This window comes from Loxodonta africana, chromosome 17 (assembly GCF_030014295.1).
Source record: "Loxodonta africana isolate mLoxAfr1 chromosome 17, mLoxAfr1.hap2, whole genome shotgun sequence".
NCBI lineage: Eukaryota > Metazoa > Chordata > Mammalia > Proboscidea > Elephantidae > Loxodonta > Loxodonta africana.
Window position 1 is genome coordinate 59263766 of NC_087358.1, and position 23480 is coordinate 59287245.

General features: G+C 35.8%; 1 protein-coding gene across 7 annotated transcripts in view; it reads right to left on the minus strand.

The window, feature by feature from the left end:
• ELF1 (E74 like ETS transcription factor 1) overlaps positions 1–23480 on the minus strand; it is a 128340-nt gene that overhangs the window by 7108 nt on the left and 97752 nt on the right. For 6 of the 7 annotated variants that reach the window (XM_064270060.1, XM_064270059.1, XM_023551240.2 and 3 more), the window contains 5 exons: positions 18665–18772; positions 15940–16104; positions 4705–4788; positions 3780–3972; positions 2237–2683 (listed from right to left, as the gene is read on the minus strand). In XM_064270060.1, coding sequence (XP_064126130.1) covers positions 2237–2683; positions 3780–3972; positions 4705–4788; positions 15940–16104; positions 18665–18772 — 997 coding nt within the window. The remainder of the gene's footprint in view (positions 1–2236; positions 2684–3779; positions 3973–4704; positions 4789–15939; positions 16105–18664; positions 18773–23480) is intronic. The other variant, XM_010592574.3, reaches the window with a different exon arrangement.

Genomic DNA, 23480 nt, shown 5'->3' on the forward strand with positions numbered 1-23480 from the left:
TCAAAGATGTTACCATTCATTTGCTTTTTTCTTTCCACATCTAGTAATTTCAGAGAATAGAAAACATTCTATTAGAAGTTTAACTGCTTGAAAATAAGTAGGACTTCTGGGTGGAAAACAAAAAAATATAACCAAATGAGAGAGGAATTAAAGTTAAAAAAAAAAAAAAGCCAATAAATATATATGTATGTATATACATACATACATACAAACTGAGGAATGACTTACTACAATAAGAATGTATGACTTAAAGTTTGAGGAAGTTAAATTTTCTTCATGCTATAGTCTACTTAGAGAACGTATTACCCTAAGAAAAGATAGGAAATGAATATATATACTACTTCAAGATAAAATCAATAAATATGAATGCATGTTAGGTGCTGGGGAAAATGGCAATGCATAAAATCTGGCTCCCACCGATTTAAATATACAGGAGACAGTGATTAGAATCAACTGAAATGCCAGGTGTGTATACCGGACTGAGATACAGGCAAGTAGTCAGGCTTAGCTGGGGAGAAGGAAAGCACAATGAACTGGCAAGCAAGGCCTGCACTGTGTGTGCAACGTGGATCTAACAAAAGCTGCAAGAAAACAGCGTAACAAACCTACTTTAGACCACTCTGAGAAGGGGGTCCTAGTGACTACTGGCTATTGCATATTTCCTATCAAAGACAAACACAGCAAAATGATGGCAAAGAGCCTAGAAACTTAATGGGAGGAGCCACATACTCCCACCACACGGAAGTAACAGGACCTAGAAGAAAATCAAACATTAAAAGGAAAAAGAGAGAGCTAAAAAATGTACTCCTCTAATAAAAGTTGAAGATGACATCATTCCTGTCTAATTAAATTATGGAAAAAAGTGATCTTTATGTTCTTCTTACAAATCAAATAGGTGTATGAAGAATTAGATTTTCACAAGGTCGAAGGTTCAATCTGACTGTACAAGGAAAACTTAATCATCCAAGTCTGTCTGGATTCTAACATTACCTTACTTCAAGATCAGTTGAACAAAACCCAGCATTTATATTCTGGAGGGTACAAATGGAGGACTGAAGTCTGCTAATCAAACTAATCAAAGAATCATTTTTACCGGCTTTGGAAGGGTTCTTATGTTTTATCATAATTCATTTTCTAGAAATTCATAGACAGCAGAAACAGAAAAATTGAATGACACTGCAAACATCCATCTAGATTTTCTGCTTCCCCATCATACCACCACCACCACCATCACTATTCCAAATCAGTTGACACCAGTACCAAATTTCTGTGAAACACCAGTTAAAAATCAGACAGGGTTCTCTTGGCCTATCTGTTATTTCACATCTCCTGGGTTTATGAGATAAATATGATTTGATTAAACAAACAGATAACAATTCTTCCAACTTCCACCACTCCAAAAGCCTGAAAAGGAGAACATTTCAACCTTAGGTTCGTGGTCTCCCCACCTGTTTGAACTTTAGACTTGATAGGGATGATAAGATTATTCCAAGAAATACTGTTTATTTCTTAAAACTAAATGTGTGCTGAAAGATCCTGATATATCAATTTATATTGACTTTTTACAGTTTTTGACTAGGTTGAAAAAAAGATCTGAAACCATTCTCTGGTTGTTCTTATATTTGGATAACTCCTGGTATGGATCGATCCAGTTATATACAGGTATACTGTACTAGACTTACATTGGTAAAATAATGTTGAAGTTCAAAAATAAGGAGTCACTGATAGAGGACTGACATAATATTTACTGCTACTGAAACTATCTGTTGATCAAGAATTTAGCTTCAAAGGATCTAATTTGGCCTAAGCAAGATAATCAACTGCTTTGCTTTGTGCCTCACTTTCTTCATCTGCAGAATGGAGGCATTAACTACATCATGGGATTTTTTAATATAGTGCTTTTCAACATACGGCTTGTAGACTGGTATCAATACATCATGGGATTTTTTAATATAGTGCTTTTCAACATATGGCTTGTAGACTGGTGTCAATCTGTGAATGTGTGTTACTGGTCCACGAGGAGATAAGTACAGAAATTAAGAGTAAGCATTTAGAAACATTTATAACAATTTGCCAGAGTATTTTTATGTCTACTAAATCTAAAAGTAAAAAAAAAAAAAAGAGTTCTAGCTTGACATCTATATAATTTTTATTTTCACTTCTGAATCTCAACCTACTTAACCAATCTACTTAACATGGTAGTAGCATCATGCAGTGGTAGCTTTAGTTTTCTCACCTAATACTCTGAACGGAAGAATTTAATGTCTCCTCTTGCATGCTATTGGTTACGGCTGCTTCTCCTTCTGGGACAGTTTGTACTGGCTGCACTACATGAACAGTCCGGAAGAGCTGAGTGGGATATGGAGGCTGTGTGGACTGCACTGTCCTCAAAACTTCTGATGGCTGTGCAACTTCCACGGGATCTTTGGGTTTTGTAGCTTTCACATTCCCTGGTTTGAGAACTGTAGTGGTGCCTTTTATCCCCGTACTTGAAGATACCCTGGATCGGCTTGCTTGGTTCCTACTTGAAGTGGTTGTCGAAGACAGTGATGGATCTGAAGACTCCATGCTGGAACTTGGATCCTCATCATCTATATAAATAAGATCTTTTGGCATTTCCTTAAACTGATACACCAAGCGCTGACCTTCCACTTTTGCCAGAATACCCCTTTGGTAATAGTACCTATTGAAAGCAGACAAGTTCATCAATATTTTACTTAATTAAATGTAAGTTAAAATGATATTCAACAAAATGAAATGTTCCTAATCATAAACAAAGGCTTAAATCTCAATATATGTAAAATGCACACATTTACTCACATATAAAGTCCTATTACCAACTAAATCTAAAATCAATTCCAACTAGGGATTTTATTGATAAAGCATATGGATTATTCTCGACCTTCACTTTTTTTTCCTTCCTCTACCCTTCTGCTATGTCCCTTATTCAGGGATAATCAAATTTACTATAACTCCTCACCCCCAAGAAATTGTTTCCCCTCCATAACTTCCTATAATCTGCTTCCAAAAAGTTCAAATTTGATTCAGTTATCCGATTGTGCTGTGTGTAACATTTAATGATGTACAAGAAGTCATTTAAATTTTGTCATCAATTTTAATTAAATCAAGGAGAACCTAAAATGTAAGATTAAATACACACACACACACACACAGCCTGTAATTAAATAGTTCTAGTTTAAGAAAAAGGTTATCATTCAGATCATTGCTATTTCTAGCATGATTCTCAAGGACATGCATATCTTGAAGAATAAATGATGTGATAACAGAAAAACAAAAATGAGCTTAATAATAAAATGGTACATTTGTCCAAAATTTTCACAATGTCTAACATTACTCCTGAAACATTAATTTATTCTACTATTATATCATATCACACCTGAAATTTATGTTTAAAAATGAACCCCCAGTAATATCTTCTTAAGTACATGCATTACCAGTATTTACACTTTGTGCTGAATTTAATGTTTCAAAGCATAAGGGCACTGTGGTTCATTTACAAGTACTGGTGATAGCTTAACATTTTCTAATCTCTTTATAGTAAAACATGTTTTTTGCACAAAGATTTCTTGGAAGGAAAACATTTTCCCAGATTTCCGTAAGATTTCTAAATAAATGCATACTGATTTCAATATGTAAAATAAATTCAATAAGTAATGTTCACCATGTCTTTAGTCCCTTCATTTTTTAGAAGTTACCTATATTTTAAGTATTTAGGAAATGAGATTCTTAACGCAATGAACTATAAAAACTTCACATACCTGAGAGCTCTTCCCATGGTCTCATAATTCATATCAGGTTTATTTTTGTGCTTCCCCCACAACCTGGACACTGCTTTAGAATCTACCAATTTAAAAATGCCTTTTTCTCGCTGGGTCCATTTGATATATTTAGGACAGGTAGCTTTGTCCTGAAGCAGTGCCAGTAAAAACTCCCAAAGATAAATTGTGTTCCCTGAAACAAAAGCAATTTCTTTTTAACTGGCCAAAATCTCCTTTGAAAGAATACAATAAAATATAACTTAAAAACCTTATAAAAGTTCCACCTAAAATTACATGAGAACATTATATAATTCTGCCAGATTTCTGTGATGTAAGGGTTATAATTTTTTAGAGTCTAAGATAGATTTCTTCATTAGTCCCTTATGAGATGTCTAAACAGATCAATCTTAATTTGATTTGTGATGGCTTAGTTGGAAAGCACTTTGACACTTATTTTTTTTCTGCCTCTTTAAGAATCATTACATAGAATAAACAGCAGTGGAAAAGTCATACAGAATCTTTCAGTAGTTCTCTTTATATTAGAGGCAGAACATCAGCCATATAGCAATTTTGCCCAATTTGGGAAGTAGTTATGAAAATATTAGAACATTCAGATGACATAATAAATTGCCTATGAAGTGAAAATCCAACCAGGCTAAACTCTTCTAAGAGCCTCATTATGTAATGAAAGAATGGATTCTTTTGACGTTAAGTGAAAATCACTCAAACAGACTTCTTGAACTACATTATTAGCATCTCTATACAGAAACTGCTAAACATATTATGTAAACATGTGGCAGCAATAAGATCCATTTCAATATGTCAAGGAAGCTGTTGGTTTCTACTTACAACATGCAAACACTCTAACGCAATCTGAATGCTATTTGACCTGTATGTATTATAGGGAAATTATGGTAGTACTCACCCTTCCCATCTTTGTTTTTCTTCTTCACAGATATGTTCGGCGTAGTGGCTGGGGAATCTGGTCGTGGGGGTTTAGTTTTTCTCCCTGAAATAAGAACAGCTCTGCATAAATGTTCTCCCCCAAAAGTGAGAGAGAATGGATAATTCAGCTGTTTATAAAATGCTATAAACATCAAGCCATGGTGTTTTCAATCGCCTCATATGCATGCAAAAGCTGGACAACAAATAAGGAAGACCGAAGAAGAATTGACGCCTCTTACAAATGATGTTGGCAAAGATAATTGAATGTACCACAAAATGCCCAAAGAACGAATAAGTCTGTTTTAGAAGAAGTACAGCCAGAATGCTCCTTAGAAGCAAGAGGCTTCATGTCACATACTTTGGACATGTTATCGGGAGGGCCCAGTCCCTGGAGAAGGACATCATGCTTGGTAGGGTCAGTGAAAGCAAGTAAGATACCCAAGGAGATGGACTGACACAGTGGCTGCAACAATGGACTCAAACATAACAACGATTATGAGGATGGCACAGGACTGGGCAGTGTTCCATTCTGTAGTACACTGGGTCATTGTGAGTCAAAACTGACTCAATGGCACCTAACAACAACAATAACAAAATGCTATTTTGGCATTTATCCTGAATTTCAAGTGCCAAATGCTGAAGTCACAGCTATTGGCCTCCTAAAATGCTGTTTACTAAAAGGAAAATAACTTTAGCAATAAGTGAACATTAACGTAGGTTAGATTACAAACAAATTTATATAGGAAATGATACTTTATTCTTCTGTAAAAAGGTTAAGTTTAAATATTGTATTTTGTCTTTGAGGTGACAATACTAGCATGACTTCCTTAAAATTTTGGAGAATGTTCTTGAGGCTGAAAAATTTGGGCTCAAAAAATTAGCTATATAGGTTTGTCTGCCTTTTGCTTATATAAACTTTTTAAGGTAAGAGTAGATTTTTAGCTTTTCTCTTCTAAATACATTCCTGCATAAACAGTTAGCTCTCAAATACTACACACTTCCCAGAACTCTAGGGATGTAGAAAACATTTAAGCAAAATTTTTGTGGACCATATAATTTTTATTTTTCTGCACGTTTTTAAAAATTTCATTTTCTGTACTTCTTTCCAATTCACAGCAAACAAGTTTTATGAGTGTCCATTACCCAATCTTTAAACACATCCAGACTGGGTAGGCCAACTATTCTAAAGGTGAGTTTGTGATGTTCTTTTACCATTTATCTAAATTGCAGCTTGGTGGCAATGTTGCCTATGATTTGAGATTACTTTGCTTTCTGAACAGACTACTGTTCTGTATGTGAGAAACAATGAAGATTAAGCATAAATGGATATTTTAGTTAGTACCTCCTATGCCTGAGGCTGACTCTCCCTCTCTGGTCTAGATCGTAAGGGCAAATTCTGGACTAGTGGAGGACAATGAGAAAAGCAGAATTCTACAGCTAAAGTCTCACAGTAATAACAAACCACTCCCACAGAAACTGAATAGGAAAACATTTCTGAAGTGAGTAAGACGCAAGGAGAAGAGGGTCAAAAAGGCCACTCTTCACGCTTCAGGCCCCTCTCAAGGCTGCCAAATGTATGAACATGGAACCAGTCAGCCAGGTACCTCAACTTCCACGATTACAGATATCTGCGGAGAACCCATTCATGAGGCAGGTGCTTCTGGCTGACTGTGTTCGTAACAGCTATTAGAAGCCAGGACGCACTAGATGCTAGAACCCACAGACTTCAGTAACTACCTACCTTCTTACCATCTTTTTTTGTGCTGTCTTACCTGCTTTTTTCTGTGCTTCATTTTTTCTACTCACCTGTCTATTCTTAGATAACATTTTCTTTATTCCAGTTGGTTCTCTCCACTAGCGTAAGTCATGGTAGACACTGCTGGTAGCCTATCTAATACCCATTCTCTATATCACCTTCCTTACTATTCAAGGTAGCATGTACACACCTTCACGTGAATTATATATAGCTTAGAATTTTCAGTTGACAGTTATTTCTTCTCGGCACCTTTAAGACACCCAATTCTTCTGGCTTTTATTTGGAGCTTCTATGATTCCAGTCTAATAATCATTCCTGTTTAAATACTGTAGTTTCTCCCTGGTTAGTTTCTTTGTTTCTATTTACTTCTTTTTGGGGCGGGGGGGCAGAGGAAGGGGTTTTTGGTGTTCTGCGTTTTTATTATGTTGTATTTATAATGCAGGGATTTATTTTCACTTTTTACCCTATTCGGAATTTGCCAGGCTGAGGGTTAATATCATTCTGAAAGATTATTAGTTATTATCTCTTTGAATATTGCTTCTTCCTCGCCCTACAGATTCTCTCTTTCCCCCCACCCCAACGAGTTCCCAGAGCTCTGAATAAACATGTAAACCTTTTCATTTAATCCTCCACGTGTCCAACCCTTTCATATTTTTTACTCAACATCAGATCTATACTGGAACTAATTATAATTAGTTCTCTCTTCAGAAGTCTGCTGTTTAACACGTGTATTATGTTTTCAGTTTCATTTTTCATCTCTGTAAGTTCTATTTGTCTTTTTTCATCATAGTATTTGGTCTTTTTTTTTTTTTTTTTAACAGCTTTGAGGTATAATCGACTATCAATAAACTGCCTATGTTTAAAATTTACAATTTGATATGTTTTGATATGTTTAGGTAAAACCATCACCGCAATCAAGATAATGGACATATCTATTGCTTGCATGTCTCTTTATGCCCCTCGATAATCCATATATCTCACTCCTCCCTATCCTGTTCAGTCCACAGGTAACCACTGATCTGCTTTGTGTCATTATAGATTAGTTTGGGTTTTCTAGAATTTCACGTAAACAGAACCACACTTTTTCTTTTGGTCTGGCTTCCTTCACTCAGCTTCGCTATTTTCAGATTTACCAATTTTTGTTGTGTATATCAATTCCATTTTATCACTGACTAGTATTCCAGTGTATAGATATACCACAAATTTATTTATCCAATCGGCACCTGATGGACATTTGGGTTGTTTCCAGTTTGGGGCTATAGCAAATAAAGCTGCTGAGAACATTCATGTAGAAGTATTTGTATAAACACACGGTTTCAAATCTTTTGGGTAAATACATAGGAGTGGAACAGCTGGGTCACACATTAAACTTTTCAAAGAAACTGCCAGCTGTTTTCACACACACACACACACAAATTTTTTTTTTTACTCTATTGTTCTAGCACCACTATCCTTTCTCCACAGAATTGCCTTTGCACCTCTGCTGAGAAATCAACTGACCATATGTGTATATTTCTTTATTCTGTTCCACTCTTCCATTTGTCTCACTTGATGCCAATACCACACTGTCTTGATTACCATATTTTTCATGCAACCTTCTACATCTGTTCATCAACTGAGCCCTCGCCCTAAGAGATATTTTCAAAAGCACTGCTATGCAAATTTTTTATATGTTGCTATAAAAAAATTAGCATAGTACATTTCTGAAAATACCTCTGGGGGGGCAAAGTTGGCAAACAAACATAGAAGACATGCATTATTTGTGTACAAATATGGTATTGTAGCTTTATTTATGGTAAGTACTGAAGTCAAGTAGTCTAAGTTCATCAAATTTGCTCCTCTTCATCAGGTGTTTTGGCTCTTCTAGGCTCTTTATGTTTCAACTTGTCAATTTCTACAAAAAAAGACTGCTAATATTTTTATTAGAATGCCATTGACTCTTCCTATCAATTAGGGAAGAAATGACATCTTAACAATATGAGGTCTGCAGATCCCTGTAAATAGTATACCTCTCCATTTTTAGGTCTTCTTCAGTTCTCAGAGCAATACGTTATAGTTTTCAGCACAAAGATCTTACATATTTTGTCAGATTTTCTGTAAGAATTTCACATTTTTTTATAGTGTTGCCAAATTCTAATTGACCATTACAGTATATAAAAGTATAATGACTTTTGTATATTGAACTTGTATCAGGAAACCTTGCTAAAGTCACATATTACTTCTAGTAGTTTTTTGTAGGTTCCTATGGCATTTTCTACAGCTCTGGTGGTGCAGCAGTTAAGCACCTGACTGCTAACTGAAAGGCTGGTGGTTCAAACCCACCAGCCGCTCCACAGGAGAAAGATATGGCAGTCTGTTCCTGTAAAGATTTACAGCCTTGGAAATGCTATGGGGCAGTTCTACTCTGTCCTATAGGTTTGCTATGAGTTGAAATCAACTCGACAGCAATGGGTTTGGTTTGGTATAGCATCTACTAAGGAGCCCTGGTGGCACTGTGGTTAAGCGCTCGGTTGCTAACCAAAAGGTTGGCAATTTGAACCCACCAGCCACTCCGCAGGTGAGAGATGTGGCAGTCTGCTTTCATAAAGATTTACAGCCTTGGAAACCCTATGGGGCAGTTCTACTCTGTCATATAGGGTCGCTATGAGTCAGAATCGACTTCACGGCAACTGGTTTTATAGCATTTTCTATGCAGACAATCATGTCTGCAAATAAAGACAGTTTGACTTCTTTTTCAACCTTTTATTTCCTTTTTCTTTCCTTCTTGCATTGTCTAGAACTTCCAGCACCGTCCTGAATAGAAGTGGCATGAGCACACATCCTTGCCTTGTTCCTGGTCTTAGAGGGAAAATACCCAGTCTTTCACCATTAAGATGTTAGCTGTAGGTTTTTTGAAGACTCCTTTTATCAGGTTGAGAAAATTTCCTTCTATTGCTGGTTTGCTGAAAGTTTTTACCAAGAACGCCTGTTGGATTTTGTCAAATGGTTTTTCTGCATCTATTAATATGATCATGTGGTTTTTCCTTTTCATTTATTAATATGATTTACACTGATTAACTTTCTAACGCTAAGTCAACCTTGCACTCCTGGGATAAATCCCACTTGTTCATAACATATTATCCATTTTAGATATTGTTGGGTTCTGTCTGATTCAGTTTTGTTAAGAATTTCAGTATCTGTGTTCCTGAAGGATATTGGCTTATAGCTTTCTTTTTTCATAATGTCTGTGTATGGTTTTGGTATCAGACTAATGCTGGCTTCACAGAATAAAGTAAGAAATATCGTCTCCCCTTCAATATTCTGGAAGACTTTATGCAGAATTAGTAGTATTTCTTTCTTAAATATTTGGTAGAATTCACCAGTGAAGTCTCTCAGCCTGAAGTTTTCTTTTTGGAAGGATTTTAAATATCAAACTTAATTTCTTTAAGAGAACCAACTTTTGACAAAAATCTTTTTTTATTTCTATTTTTTTACTGCACTTTAGATGAAGGTTTAAAGAGCAAATTAGTTTCTCATTAAACAATTAATACACATATTATTTTGTAACATTGGTTGTCAACCCCACAATGTGTCAATATTCTCCCCTTCTTGGCCCTGGTTCCCAATCTCCATCCATCCAGCTTTCCTGTCCTCTCTTGCCTTCTGGTCCTTGCCCCTAGGCTGGTGTGCACATTTAGTCTTGTATACGTGGTTGAGTTATGTGTGTTATTGTTTGTTTTATGGGCCTGCATAATCTTTGCCTGTGGAAACCCTGGTGGCGTAGTGGTTAAGTGCTACGGTTGCTAACCACAAGGTCGACGGTTCCAATCTACCAGTCAGTCACTCCTGGGGAACGTTATGCGGCAGTTCCATTCTGTCCTATATAGAGTTGGAATCAACTGGACGGCAACAGGTTTGTTTTTTTAATCTTTGGCTGAAGGATGAACCTCAGGAGTGACGTCAGTACTGAGTTAAAGGGTGTCTAGGGGCCTTACTCTGAAGGTTTCTCCAGTGTCTGTCAGACCAGTAAGTCTGGTCTTTTTTTAATGAGTTTGAATTTTGTTAAGAGAACCAGCTTCTGGACTGATTAATTTTCTCTATTGTTTTTCTACTTTCTAGTTCATTGATTTCTATTCTGATCTTTATTACTTCTTTTACTCTACTTACTTTGGGTTCCATTTGCATTTCTTCTTGTTTCCTAAGGTAGAAGTTGGGGACATTCATTTAATATATTTCCTCTTTTCTCATACAGGCATTTAAAAAATAAATTTCATTCTACATTCCCTTTTAGCTGTATCCCACAAATTTTGATGTTTTCATTTTCATTCAATTCAAAATACCTTATAATTTCTCTTTGATTTCCTCCTTGTCTATTGGGTGTGATTTTTAGTCTCCAAATACTAAGAGATTTTTCAAGGTATCTTTATGTTAAAAAAAAAAAAAACTTTATGTTTCTGACGTCTAATTTCACTCCATTCTGATCAGAGAACACACTTTAAATGTCTTAAATCCTTTTAAATTTATTGAGACTTGTTTTATAGCCCAGAAAATGGTCTGTATAGGTAAACTGTTCGGTGTGCACTTGAAAAGAAAGTATATTCTACTGTTGTTGGGTAGAGTGTTCAACAAATGTCAATTAAATTAGTTGACAGTGTTGTTCAAGTTTTCTTTTAGATGATTTTGTCTCTACTCATTCTATTAATTATTGAGAGGAGTATTTAAATTTGGACTGTTACTGTGGATCCTTGCAGGTTTATCAATTTTTGCTTTACGTATTTTGAAACTGTTATTAAGTGCAGAAATATTTAATATTTTTATGTCCTCTTATGTCACACCTTTATCATTATGAAATGGCATTACTTATCCCTGGTAAGATTCTTCTGCTATTTATGCATCTTTTCCATCATTTTTCTTTTAACCATTTTGTGTCTTTATACAATAGATTTCTTGCAGATAGCATATAGCTGGCTCTTGCTTTTTCACCCAATCTGACAATCTCTACCTTTTAATTGGGGTGTTCAGACTATTTACACTTAATGTGATTACTGATACGGCTGATATCATCTTGTTATTTGTTTCTTATTTGCCCCATCTGTTCTTTTTTTCCTGTGATTTTGGGTTGAGGATGTTAATGATTCCACTTTACATCTTTTGCTGGCTTATTAGCAACAACTGTCTGATATATATATTAGTAATTACTTTAGAGTTTTTTCTTTTTTTGCATGAGAAACTTGAGTATTTATTTCTTTAAAATACTTTATTGTATTTTAGGTGCAAGTTTACACAGCAAATTAAGTTCCCATTTAACAATTTTCATACAATTCGTTCCATGACATTGGTGCAATTTTTCACAACATGTCAGCACTCTCATTATTTCCATTCTGTTTGTTCTGGTTCCATTAATCTAGATTCCTTGTCCTTCCTTTCCTTCTCAGCTTTGCTTTAGGGTTAATGTTGTCTGTTTGGGGTCATATAGTTGATTATTTAAGGGAGCACAGGACTCACAGGTGATACTGTTTATTTTGTAAGCCAATTTATTAAATCGATGAAAGGTAACCTCCGGGAGTAGCTTCAGTTCCAAGTTCAAAGGGTATCTTAGGGTGATAGTCTCAGGGGTTTTGCTAGTCTCTACTGGTCCAGTAAGTCTGGTCTTTTGCAGCAATTTGAGTTTTTTTTCACACATTTTCTCCCATTCTATCCTGGACCTTCTTCTATTGTATCTCTGGTCAGAACAGCTGGTAGTAGGAGCCAGGCACCAAATAGTTCTTCTGGTCTCAGGCTAGATTAGGCCATGATCTTTTGAGTTATTAGTTGTACGGACTAGTTTCTTCTTTAAGCGTTCGGTTTCCTCCTCTCTCTTTTGTTCCAGACAAGTAGAGACCGGCAGTTGTATCTTAGACGGCCACTCACAAGATTTTAAGACCCTAGACGCTGCTCCCCAAAGTAGGATGTAGAACACTACCTTTATGAACTATTTTATGCCAGCTGATTGTGTTGTCCCACGAGACTATGGTCCCAAGCCCTTTAAACCCGTAAAGCAACTCTGTGTGGTATTTGGATATGTCTAGGAAGTCTCCATAACTGTGCCCACTGTGTGCTTTATTATATATATATTTATGCAGCATACTCAAACATGTACTTTACAGTTTTAATATACATATTTAACTTATCACAGTCTACACCTTCTAGTGATAGTAATTCACTTTACAATGAGAACCTTATGGCCATATACTTAAAATTTCTTTTTTCACGGCCTATGGACTATCATTGTCATACATTGTACTATGCATATTATAAACCCAAAATATATTATTTTTTCTTTAAACTATTGATCATCTTTTAAAAGAGATTTAATTAATTTGAAAGTTTTATATTTACCCATGTAGCTACCATTTCCAGTGCTCTTCATTACTTGGTGTAGATCCAGGTTTCCACTCAGTATCATCTCCCTTCTGCTTAAAGAACTTTTTAACATTTCTTATAGTGCAGGTATGCTGATGATGAATTCTGTTAATTTCTATATATATGAAAGAAGTTTTTTTTTTTTTTAAGATATTTTCACTGGGTAAAGTATTCCAAGTCGATAGGTTTTTTTCCTTTTAGTACCTGAAAAATGTTATTGCAGTGTCTTCACATTTGGACTGTTTCCAACGAGAAATCTGCTGTTTATCCACGTTTTTTCTCTTTGGCTGCTTTTAAGATTTTCTCTTTATCATTGATTTTGGACAATTTGAATATATGTCTTAGACTGGGGTTTTCTTCATGTTTCTTGAGCTTGGGTTTCACAGAGCTCGGACACCTGGGTTTATAATGTCACTCAAATTCGAAAAATTTTTGGCAGTTATTTCTTCAAATTCTTTTTGGTTCCCCCTTCTTCTACTCCTTCAGGGACTCCAGTGATACATACATTTGGCTATGTGAAGTTGTCCAACACTTCACTGCTGCTCTGTTCTTTTTTTAATTAGGCTTCTTTTTTCTCTCAGTTTCATTTTGGACAGTTTATATTGTTTTGTTCTTCTCCAATCTTTTCTTTGGCAATGTCTACTGCCGTTAATCCCACCCAGTGAATTTTCATCTCCAACATTGTAGTTTTCATTTTTAAAAGCTTTATTTGCTTTTAATTTAGATCTTCTGTGTTGTTACTTAACACATTCAATCTTTCTTCTAGCTTCCTGAACATATAGAATGCATTCTTAATAACTTTTAACATTCTTGCCTAAGGGTTTTATCATCTTTGTAATTTCTAAGTCATTTTGATTGATTGATTTTCTCATTATGGGTTGTATTTTCTTGCTAATTTGCATGCCTGATAATTTTTTACTGGATGACAGATATTGTGAATTTTTTATTGTTGGGTGCTAGATATTTTGTGCTACTATAGAAATTTTTAAGCTTAATCTGGGATGAAGTTATTTTGTTAGGCAGGACCAGAGCTGCATTTAGCCTAGGATTAATCTTCCCCACTACTGAGCGGGGAAGATCCTTCCTAATTCTCTATCTGAAGCCTTTTGAATTTTAAGTTTTACACTCAGGCTGTTCAGAACAGGCATTATTCACCACCCTGTGTGAGCTCTGGGCACTGTTCCCTGTAATCCTTTTAATTACATATTCTTTTACCATATTTTTTTATTCTTTTGGCTTAATAACTGTAATCATATTTGCTTTAAAGTTCCTATTTGATAATTTCATTGTCTGAAGTTCTTAGAGAAGTAACTCTGGGATAATCCATTTGGGTGGTTCTTTCCCTGACTTTGGGTAGTTTCTTCACATGCATGCACGATGAGTAGTCAATTGAATATTTGAGGAGGACCCTCTTCAGATATCTGTAATTCTCTTTCTGTGCGTCTCCTCTCCTCTCTTATCTCAAACTGCCTTGCAATTTGTAGTTGCCTCTTGGATTCCCAGCTCAGTCTCCTCAACTCAGGGAGATGACTGGGCTCTGCTTGGGTTCTTTCTTCCTATGCTGCAGCCTAGAAGTTTCCTCCAGGCAGTAAGGTAGAGCAATCATAGTGCTCACTGTACTTGTTTCCTGTCTCTCAGGGATCACCGTCTTTTGTTGACTGATATCCAATATCTTCAGTACTATTTTTTCATATATTTTGCCCACTATTTTAATTGTTTCAGACAAAAAGGTAAATCCGGCTGTTATTCCATCTTGACTAGAAGAAGTTTCACCTGATCTTTTTTAATAGTCTTATTCTTTTACCACATTTTTTACTTTCTTTCTTGCTTTAATAATTGTAAGCATATTTATAACCTTGGGGTTTCCTATGCCTGTTGCATCTCGCTCAGTGTCTTCCTCATCTGCTCTGTGATACTGAAATGTGAGCTCACCTTCAATAGGATTTTATTTATCTAGAACTCTTATGTGGCCTAGGTTGAGGGTGTCCTTCCTGCATAATTTTATTAGAGCTTCTGCCAGGTGCTCCAAAGTTATTACCATCTTGGGGCCACTTTTATGTTAATTACTTGGCTAGGAATTCCCAAAATCAATGATAAGTTAATATCTAATCTTACACTTCAGTTAGCGCAGGCCTAGGATTATGAATTCTCTGAGAGAGAATTTCTCCACTAATGGCCCAGGCCAAGAAACACAAGCTTCCTTGACATCTCTCTGTACCACTGAATGGATTTTTTTTCCCCAAGTCCTGAGAGTATGGTCCCTCAAGGACTCGAGTTTTATGCTGAGGTCTCTGTCCAATACTCTATCTTGCATGGGCCCAAGACCTAAGTTTCTGCCTCTACATGGGCAATAAAATCCAAGTTCTTTGGACACCAAGACTAATATATCCTTAGCCCTTCAGAGCTGCTACAGTGTCAGCTTATGCTTATTGTTTTTAGTTTCTTTCAGTTTTGGCTCTTGGAATTTCCCTTACATTAGGTTACTGGTTGGCTGGTGATGCTGCTAACCAAATTGTTAAACTCAAAATATTAAACAAGCTAGAATAGAATCAGAAGACAATGAAATGGAAACAGTGTCAGACTTCAGAACACAAAGGTGGTCCTGATTCATAAAAAATTAAAAATTTCCATTTTACACATTCTAACTTTTCCTCTTCTACTACTTACCTGACCTTCCAACTCATATTTTTGCAGCTAAAATCTTAAATTGGAATCTATATTGATGGTTTTCAAACTATGCTCATTGGGAGGAAGCTGACCTGCCCTCACTACCTAAGCTCTTTCTTTGCTTGGATAAAAGGGTTTAGATATAAGTTCAATGCTTTAAAAAGTTGAAAACCCCCTCTTCTGTGAGATAGGTCAAATAATTTAAATGTGTAAAATAATCTAATTAAAAAATAAAATGAAATACATCTCAATTTGTCTTGTGTCCATTTTTGCTCTAGAGAAGCTTTTAAAAATGCTTTACTTTTTTTCTTACATTAGTTTTAATTGCTTCCTCATGTAGAAATATCCTTGAATAAAAATAATATTTCGATTGCACATTGAGACTGGACCATAAACAAATTAAACACCTACCTTTCTTTCTCTTAGGTTGTTCTGGTGATGAGGTTCCTGGTGAGTCTGCGTATGTCTCTTGAACCTGCTGAGTTTCCATCACTTCAGGAATCCCATCTAATGTGACGGATACATGGGTGACTGGGGCAACAATGTCATCTTCAGATGAACTAAATATATTATTACCTAATGGAAATAATATCGGCTAATTATAATCAACTTTTTATTATAAATCAAAAAAGCTTCCTGTTTCAATAACAATTAAAGTACAAATAAAATCTTGAAATTCATTCTCTGCTTTACATTTCCTGAATTAGGAACCAACTGCTTGACCGAACTGTTTCAGTATCTTCCTTACTAGACTTTCTATCATCAGTCTATCTTGGTCTCTCCTCTTCATTCTTCACATTGCTGCTAAAGTTGTCTTCTGAAAACTAAGTCTGATCTGACCATGTTATTCCTCTGTAGGATGATAAAACCAGCGTATCTTCCTATAGTTTATAGGGGGAATAAAAGGAAAAATCAACTCAAATTCTATCATGTATTAACTCAAAAGTTTCCACAATTTAGACCAAACCTACTTTTCCAATTTCATCTCCACCCACCGAAGCCTTACACTGCAGTTATATATTAAAAAAAAAAAAACTGTATTTCAAACATTTTATTCTTTTTTCACAAGCCTGCATCTTTGGCCCAAACCATTCTCTCTTCCTTAAATGGCTTTTTCCTGTCTACTCTAATCTATTAAAGGAGTATTCATCATTCATCATATTATTTGTCCAGAACAAAATACTCCCTTCATAAAAATATCTCTCTGATGTTCTCAACTCAAATACCCTGCTTCCAGAAAAATTTGCTATGACTTTCATGGCCTTTAGTTTGGCTTTTACAATTATTTACATAAATATCTATCTCAAAACTAAATTGTACGCTTGAGGAAAACAGTATCTATTCATTCATATTTTGCTTTACTGTCTAATGCCAACTAAGCGATTACAAATCTAAGACTGATCTGTTCAGACATCTCATAAGGGACTAATGAAGAGATCTATCTTAGACTCTAAAAATTATAACCTTTATATCACAGAAATCTGTCTGAATTATATAATGTTGTTGTTTGCCACTGAGTCAATTCAGATTCATGGCAATCCAATGTGTTACAGAGCATAGCTGCTCCAAAGAGTTTTCTTGGCTGCAATCTTAATGAAAGCAGATGGCCAGGCTTTTTCTTCTGCAGCATCGTTGCATTAGTTTGAACCGCCAACCTTTCGGTTATGCGTGCAAACCATTTGTGCCATCTAGGGACCTTCAATGCATACAACCCATTGATGTCAAGGAGATTCTGACTCTATGCAACCCTACAGGACAGAGTAGAACTGCTGCATAGGGTTTCTAAGGAGCAGGTGGTGGATTCAAACTGTCAACCTTCTGGTGAACAGCCAGGCTCTTTAATTGCTGTGCCACCAGGGCTCCTCAATGCATATAGCAAAAAAACAAACCCGTTGCCGTCAAGTCGATTCCGACTCATACAGCCCTATAGGACAGAGTAGAACAGCCTGATAGAGTTTCCAAGGGGACCTGTCAGATTCAAAGTGCTGACCTTTTGGTTAGCAACTGTAGCACTTAACCACCAAACCACCAGGGTTTCCTCAATGCATAAATATTACATATATGTAATATGTATTATATACATATAAAGTATAATATAATGATACATAATATAAAAATATACTGTATACTGTAAATATTCAACATGAATCCTGAGTTCAATTAGTATTAATTAATTTTATGAGCCTGACTGCTTTCTTGTTGGAAATGCCCAAAGGAGAACATGGGATTAAAGGCAGATCAATAATATGGCAATGAATTTCATTTCATGAAGTGTTAAATTTTTAGTAGATTTTTGACTATTCATTGATAACTATCTATAAAGACTACTTTGAACTCTAAATACCTTAATACTTTTACCAATCAGATTAAGAGAAGAAATTCTGCACAATCTGATACGTGACAGCCAGTAAAATACTTTGTTTCTGAAGACTTCGTTCCCCAAATTAAAATAAAACAAAAAACCTACGTTCAACTGAGCATTTAGCAAAGGTGCTTCGACTAGTACTGTGCCTTAAAATATCTCAAACTTATCTGTGAGAGTAAGATGAGGGAAATAAATTTTTTCATTAATATTTTATTGTGTTCTCATGAAGGTTAATAGCAGTTTTGGTCCCCATTCAACAACTCCTACACAAGTTGCTCAGTGACACTAACTACAAAGCATAAACATTCTCATTATTTCCATCTGGTTGTTCCGTTTCCATTAATCGAGTTTCCCTGCCCCTTCACATTCTAAACTTTGTTTTTAAGTAATTTTTGACTGATTGGTCTTGTATACGTGATTTTTTTTTAAAGGAACACCATACTTATGGGTACTACTCATTATTTTTTGAGCTAATTTGTCATTCAGCTATAAGGTGACCTCTGGGATTAGTTCTGGTTCAATGTGTGAAGAGTATGTCAGGGCAACGGTCTTGGGGAGCCAAGGGAAATATTTTTTCTAAGTCCACGAGCCCTTCTTTATCTGCTTTTATAAAATCATTACCATCATTTAATGTGCACTGTATAAAATGCTTGAGGCACAAAAAAAAAAAATATGGTCTCTGATCTTTGGATATTTACCATCTTATAGAGAGGGAAAGAAAAACTTTACAAAGCATAAACTTAAGAAAAATCAGAATATATAACCACTCACTTAATCGTTTTTCATCCAGCATAGGGTCAGGAGAATCCATATTGAGAAGTGCCTCAGCAGCCTCAATAGTTTCAATAGTTTCATCCCCATTTTGACAAGAAGCTTCAACTACATTTTAAGAAAAAACAAAATTAGCTACAAGACATCTGCTGCTCTGAAGCTCATAGACTGCTGATCTCTTAAACCAGAATATATTATTTAATAGTTGGGTTTATACACATACTTTGCATAATTACTGTGCCATCAGGGCTCACTGGAATGAGTATGTGTCTCTGTTAAAATCTGACTCTTCTTCCGTTCCTCTATAATGAGTGAATTATCACTATCTCCTGGAAATACTAATCACGGTCACATTACTAGAATCTGAACATCCTTTGATAGTTTATAGTATTCTGGCACCATTCTGGTACCATTCTTCTCTAATGTGTATTATGGAACATTAATTATCCTAGACTATGACTGATTCTAGCTTTTTGTTTTTTAATTTTCTTTTAAAAATGGGTTATAAATGAAAAATAATCCAAGTACATCCTGGATACTGAAACACCTCTCTGCATCTAAGACAGATGCACAAAATAGTGGCACAGTGAATTCCTGGATGCCTTTTAGCCTCTTAGTTCCAGGATCAGCACTAAGGAGCTAAATGAAGAGCTACCAATGCCCTCCCCTTTCAGGGATAAATTCACCTCCTACCTCGACGATTAGATACCCAGCTCAGCTAAGAAAATCCCTAAGTTTTATATTTGAGTTATCTGAATATGATATTCATCATCTATAATCTCTTATACTTACTTGCTAGATTTCTCCATATTTTGATAAAAATTACCTAGGCTGTTTTTTTAAAGTTTGGATGAAGACATAAAATCATTACTTTCAGATTCATGGTGGACTGACAGTATAAAACTGAATATAAGTCTTTTAATTTCATACAAAGTTAAAAAGTAAATATAAACAGAGCATTCGAAGGTTTTTTCTTTTTTCCTTCAATCATAAGAGTGGAAGTGATCATTATCAGTGTCCTTTCTCCTCTTCAATCCAAAGAAGGAAAAAACATGTTCCTTTTTACTATTAAGATTATATAACCAGCCTTAATAGTAAAAAGGAATTGGTAGCTCTTTGAAATTTAGTTTAACTTTCCATTAGAATACTATAACATTTATTATTCTAAATACTCCTTCAAACCAAAAAACCAAAGCCGCTGCCATCAAGTTGATTCCGACTCACAGCGACCCAATAGGACAGAGCAGAATTGCCCCATCGGGTTTCCAAGGAACAGCTGGTGGATTTGAACTGCCAACCTTTTGGTTAGCAGCCGAGCTCTTAACCACTGCACCATCAGGGCTCCAAATACTCCTTGGATATTTCATGTTCTCTTTAGACAAGAGATCTCCAAGAACCTACAAAATTTTCAACTGACTCAAAGTTCTCAACTGACAATAATACTGAACACCAATGTGCTATCTATTGGTAACTGATACACAGATACTGTCTGAAAATATATTAAGTGATTAATTTTATGGTATATAGTAGATTGACTACAGGCACTCAAAAGAGAAATGTCATTACAACTTAGGAAGGATACCTGAAGAGATGGGCTTAGATTCAGTCTTTTAAGATAGGTATTTAAATACTCTGAGAGGGCAATTAAGCAAGGATATGAAAGTAAGTATCGTGCATTTAAAGAAAATAAGACAACTAGTCTGGTCTGTCCGGTAGTCTGCACTATTATAAAACAAAATGTACAAGTGCTAGAAATTGTCATAATAACGGTATATTAATTAGTTTTATAAACTGATTAATTCTGTAGACTGCCTTCCCAAGGAAGGAATCCTATTTTGGGAGTAGGGAATAAAATGGATGAACCGCTGTAGGGACAGAGAGCTCGGACCACTCCTGAAGGATGTGTACAAAGGAGCTCAAGATCTAGTGTCATATAAACTAATTCTACTAGCTCAGCCCCTAGCAAGATATATAAACCTCCTATAAAATAATGGGAGTTCCCACAATCTGCCAAGCCAGAAGAAGAAAAGCCCTTCTCTCACATATGAAAGTGTATCCCAGATATCTAAACCTTTAGGCTTGATTCCAGCTACTATCTTTGAACCTAAATATGTATAGGCTACATGGAGAACAGGAAAAGCATCAAAGAAGACAGCCAATATAAAAACAGGTAAGGGCAATGTTTATGGTGATGGAAAAGTTGCCAACAACAGATGAGGGTTGCATAACATGATTAATGTAATTGATTTTGCTAAATTGTACACCTGAAAAATGTCAAATTAGCAAATTTTGTGATTCTTCTGTTGCCATGGAGTCAATTTCAACTCATAACGACCCTATAGGACAGAGCAGAATTTGCCTCAAAGGGCTTCCAAGGCTGTAATCTTTATAGGAGCAGATTGACAGGTTTCTCCCGTGGATTGGCTGGTGAGTTCCAACAGGTGACCTTTCAGTGAGCAGCTGAGCGCTTAACCATTGCGCCAGGAAGGCTCCTTAATGTTCTGATATATATGTAAGTGTGTGTAAGTGTGCATGTAAGTGTGTGTGTATACTGATGATTTTATATATATACACACACACACAGAATATATAGAATTGATTACATATATAAAATATATACATATATCAAAGAATCGATGCCTTTGAATTATGGTGTTGGTGAAGAACACTGAACATACCATGGACTGCCAAAAGAACGAACAAATCTGTCTTGAAAGACATACAACCAGAACGCTCCTTAGAAGCAAGGATGGTGAGACTGCATCTTACATACTTTGGACATGTTGTCAGAGGGATCAGTCCCTGGAGAAGAACATTATGCTTGATAAAGTACAGGGTCAGTGGAAAAGAGGAAGACCCTCCATGAGGTGGACTGACACAGTGGCTACAACAATGGGTTCAAGCATAACAACAATTGTAACTATGGCACAGGACTGAGCAGTGTTTCATTCTGTTGTGCACAGGGTTGCTATGAGTCAGAATCGACTCAATGGCACCTAACAACAACATAAAAACAGGGAAAATTTCAAACCACTTCTGTTAAGTTTTTCATAATGGGAAATTTTCAACATATATGAAAGTAGAGAGAATCATATAATGAATCTTGTGGATCCAGAGCTTCAAGCTTTAAGAATTAACAACAACAGCTAATCTTCCTTTGTCGCTACCCCCAGCCCAATGCATACATTCATGACGGACTACTCTGAAACAAATCCCAGACATCCTATCATTCAATTGTAAATATTACAGTATGTATCTCTACAACATCATGTAAATCTTTTAAAAAGTATTTATTCTATATTCTGTTAATAATGAAATTTCTTTAATGTCTTGAGTTTTTTTTTATTAAAGTTTCTTCATATTAGGACCCAAAGTTCACTCACTACATTTGGTGTTATGTATCTTAAATCTCATTACTCCTGTCCCTCCAAACCCCCTTTTTTCCTTTTTGCCCTTTATCTTAGAAGAAATAAGGTCATTTGTCTGTAGTTTCTCACATTTTAGATTCCGCTGATTACTCCCCTATGGTCATTTACCATATTGCACCCCACCCCCCGCCCCCGACTCCACCCAATGTATGTCCTGTAAACTGGTAGTTCTACATAGAAGCCTGATCAGGTTCACATTCAAGTTCTGGGCAAAAATACCTGAAAGGTGGTGCTGTCACATGAGGTCTGGTAGCTTTTTTTCAATATTGTTAAGATTGAGCAGTGGGCTAAGGTATTATCATAAAACTATCTGTTATAAAATTCTCCATCAGTCTTTGACCTAATAGTTTTAGCAGACATTGATGACAGGTACCCAGAGCCATTATTTGAGTTATTAAGAGTTATTATTAAGTCATTATTAAGAGTTGCAAAACACTGGTATTCTATCATTCTTCAGCATTTATTAGCTAGAATTCCCTAAAAAGAACTTTCCTTCATCACACTGTGGTTATCCAGAATCACAATTCATACATAATGGCAAATTAAATGCTTGATTCTTTTTCCATTATTTACTGGTTTTCAGAATAACAAATGGGCTTCCTAGCATCTTCCAAAAGTGACCAACGAGGTTTTTTTTTTAAAGTATCATTGTGAATGCATGGATTTTTAACATATTTGATGTTTTTTCAATCCACTGCCATTAGAACTCAATGGTGCTCTAAAATGCCCCATTTTGGCCACTTAATCCAAAAAAACCAAACCCACTGCCGTCGAGTTGATTCTGACTCATAGCAACCCTACAGAACAGAGAACTGCCCCACAGGGTTTCCAAGGAGTGGCTGGTGGATTTGAACTGCTGATCTTTTGGTTAGCAGCCATGATCTTAACCACTATACCACCGGGAAGTCCTTAAAGTTGGTCCTGGGTCTTTTGGGCATGGCTCAAATAGTCTTTGATCGCTTCCTTGCTTTCTGGGATGGTAAGATATTACAGGCTATTCTTGTACATTTCCAGTAAAACCCCAGAATCAGTTCTTTCTACCAAGTACCCTAGTATCTGTAGTGGAAAGTGTACTCAGAGGCCACAATCTGGACACTACGAGAGTTCACTGCTATTGGATTTCTCACTAGGTCTTTAAGTGGACAGAGTTGGGAAATAGGTTGATCATCTAAAAACTTTTATTTTAGAGAATTTTAAACATATTCAAAATTAAATATGATGATATAATGAACTCCTATGTATCCAGTATCCAGTTTTAATACATATCAACTTACAGTCAATCCTGTTGTGTCTGTATGGCCATGTACTCCCCACTGTTTTTGTTGTTGTTAGTTGCCGGTCAACTCAGATCGAACTCACGATGACCCCGTGTACAAAAGAACGAAACA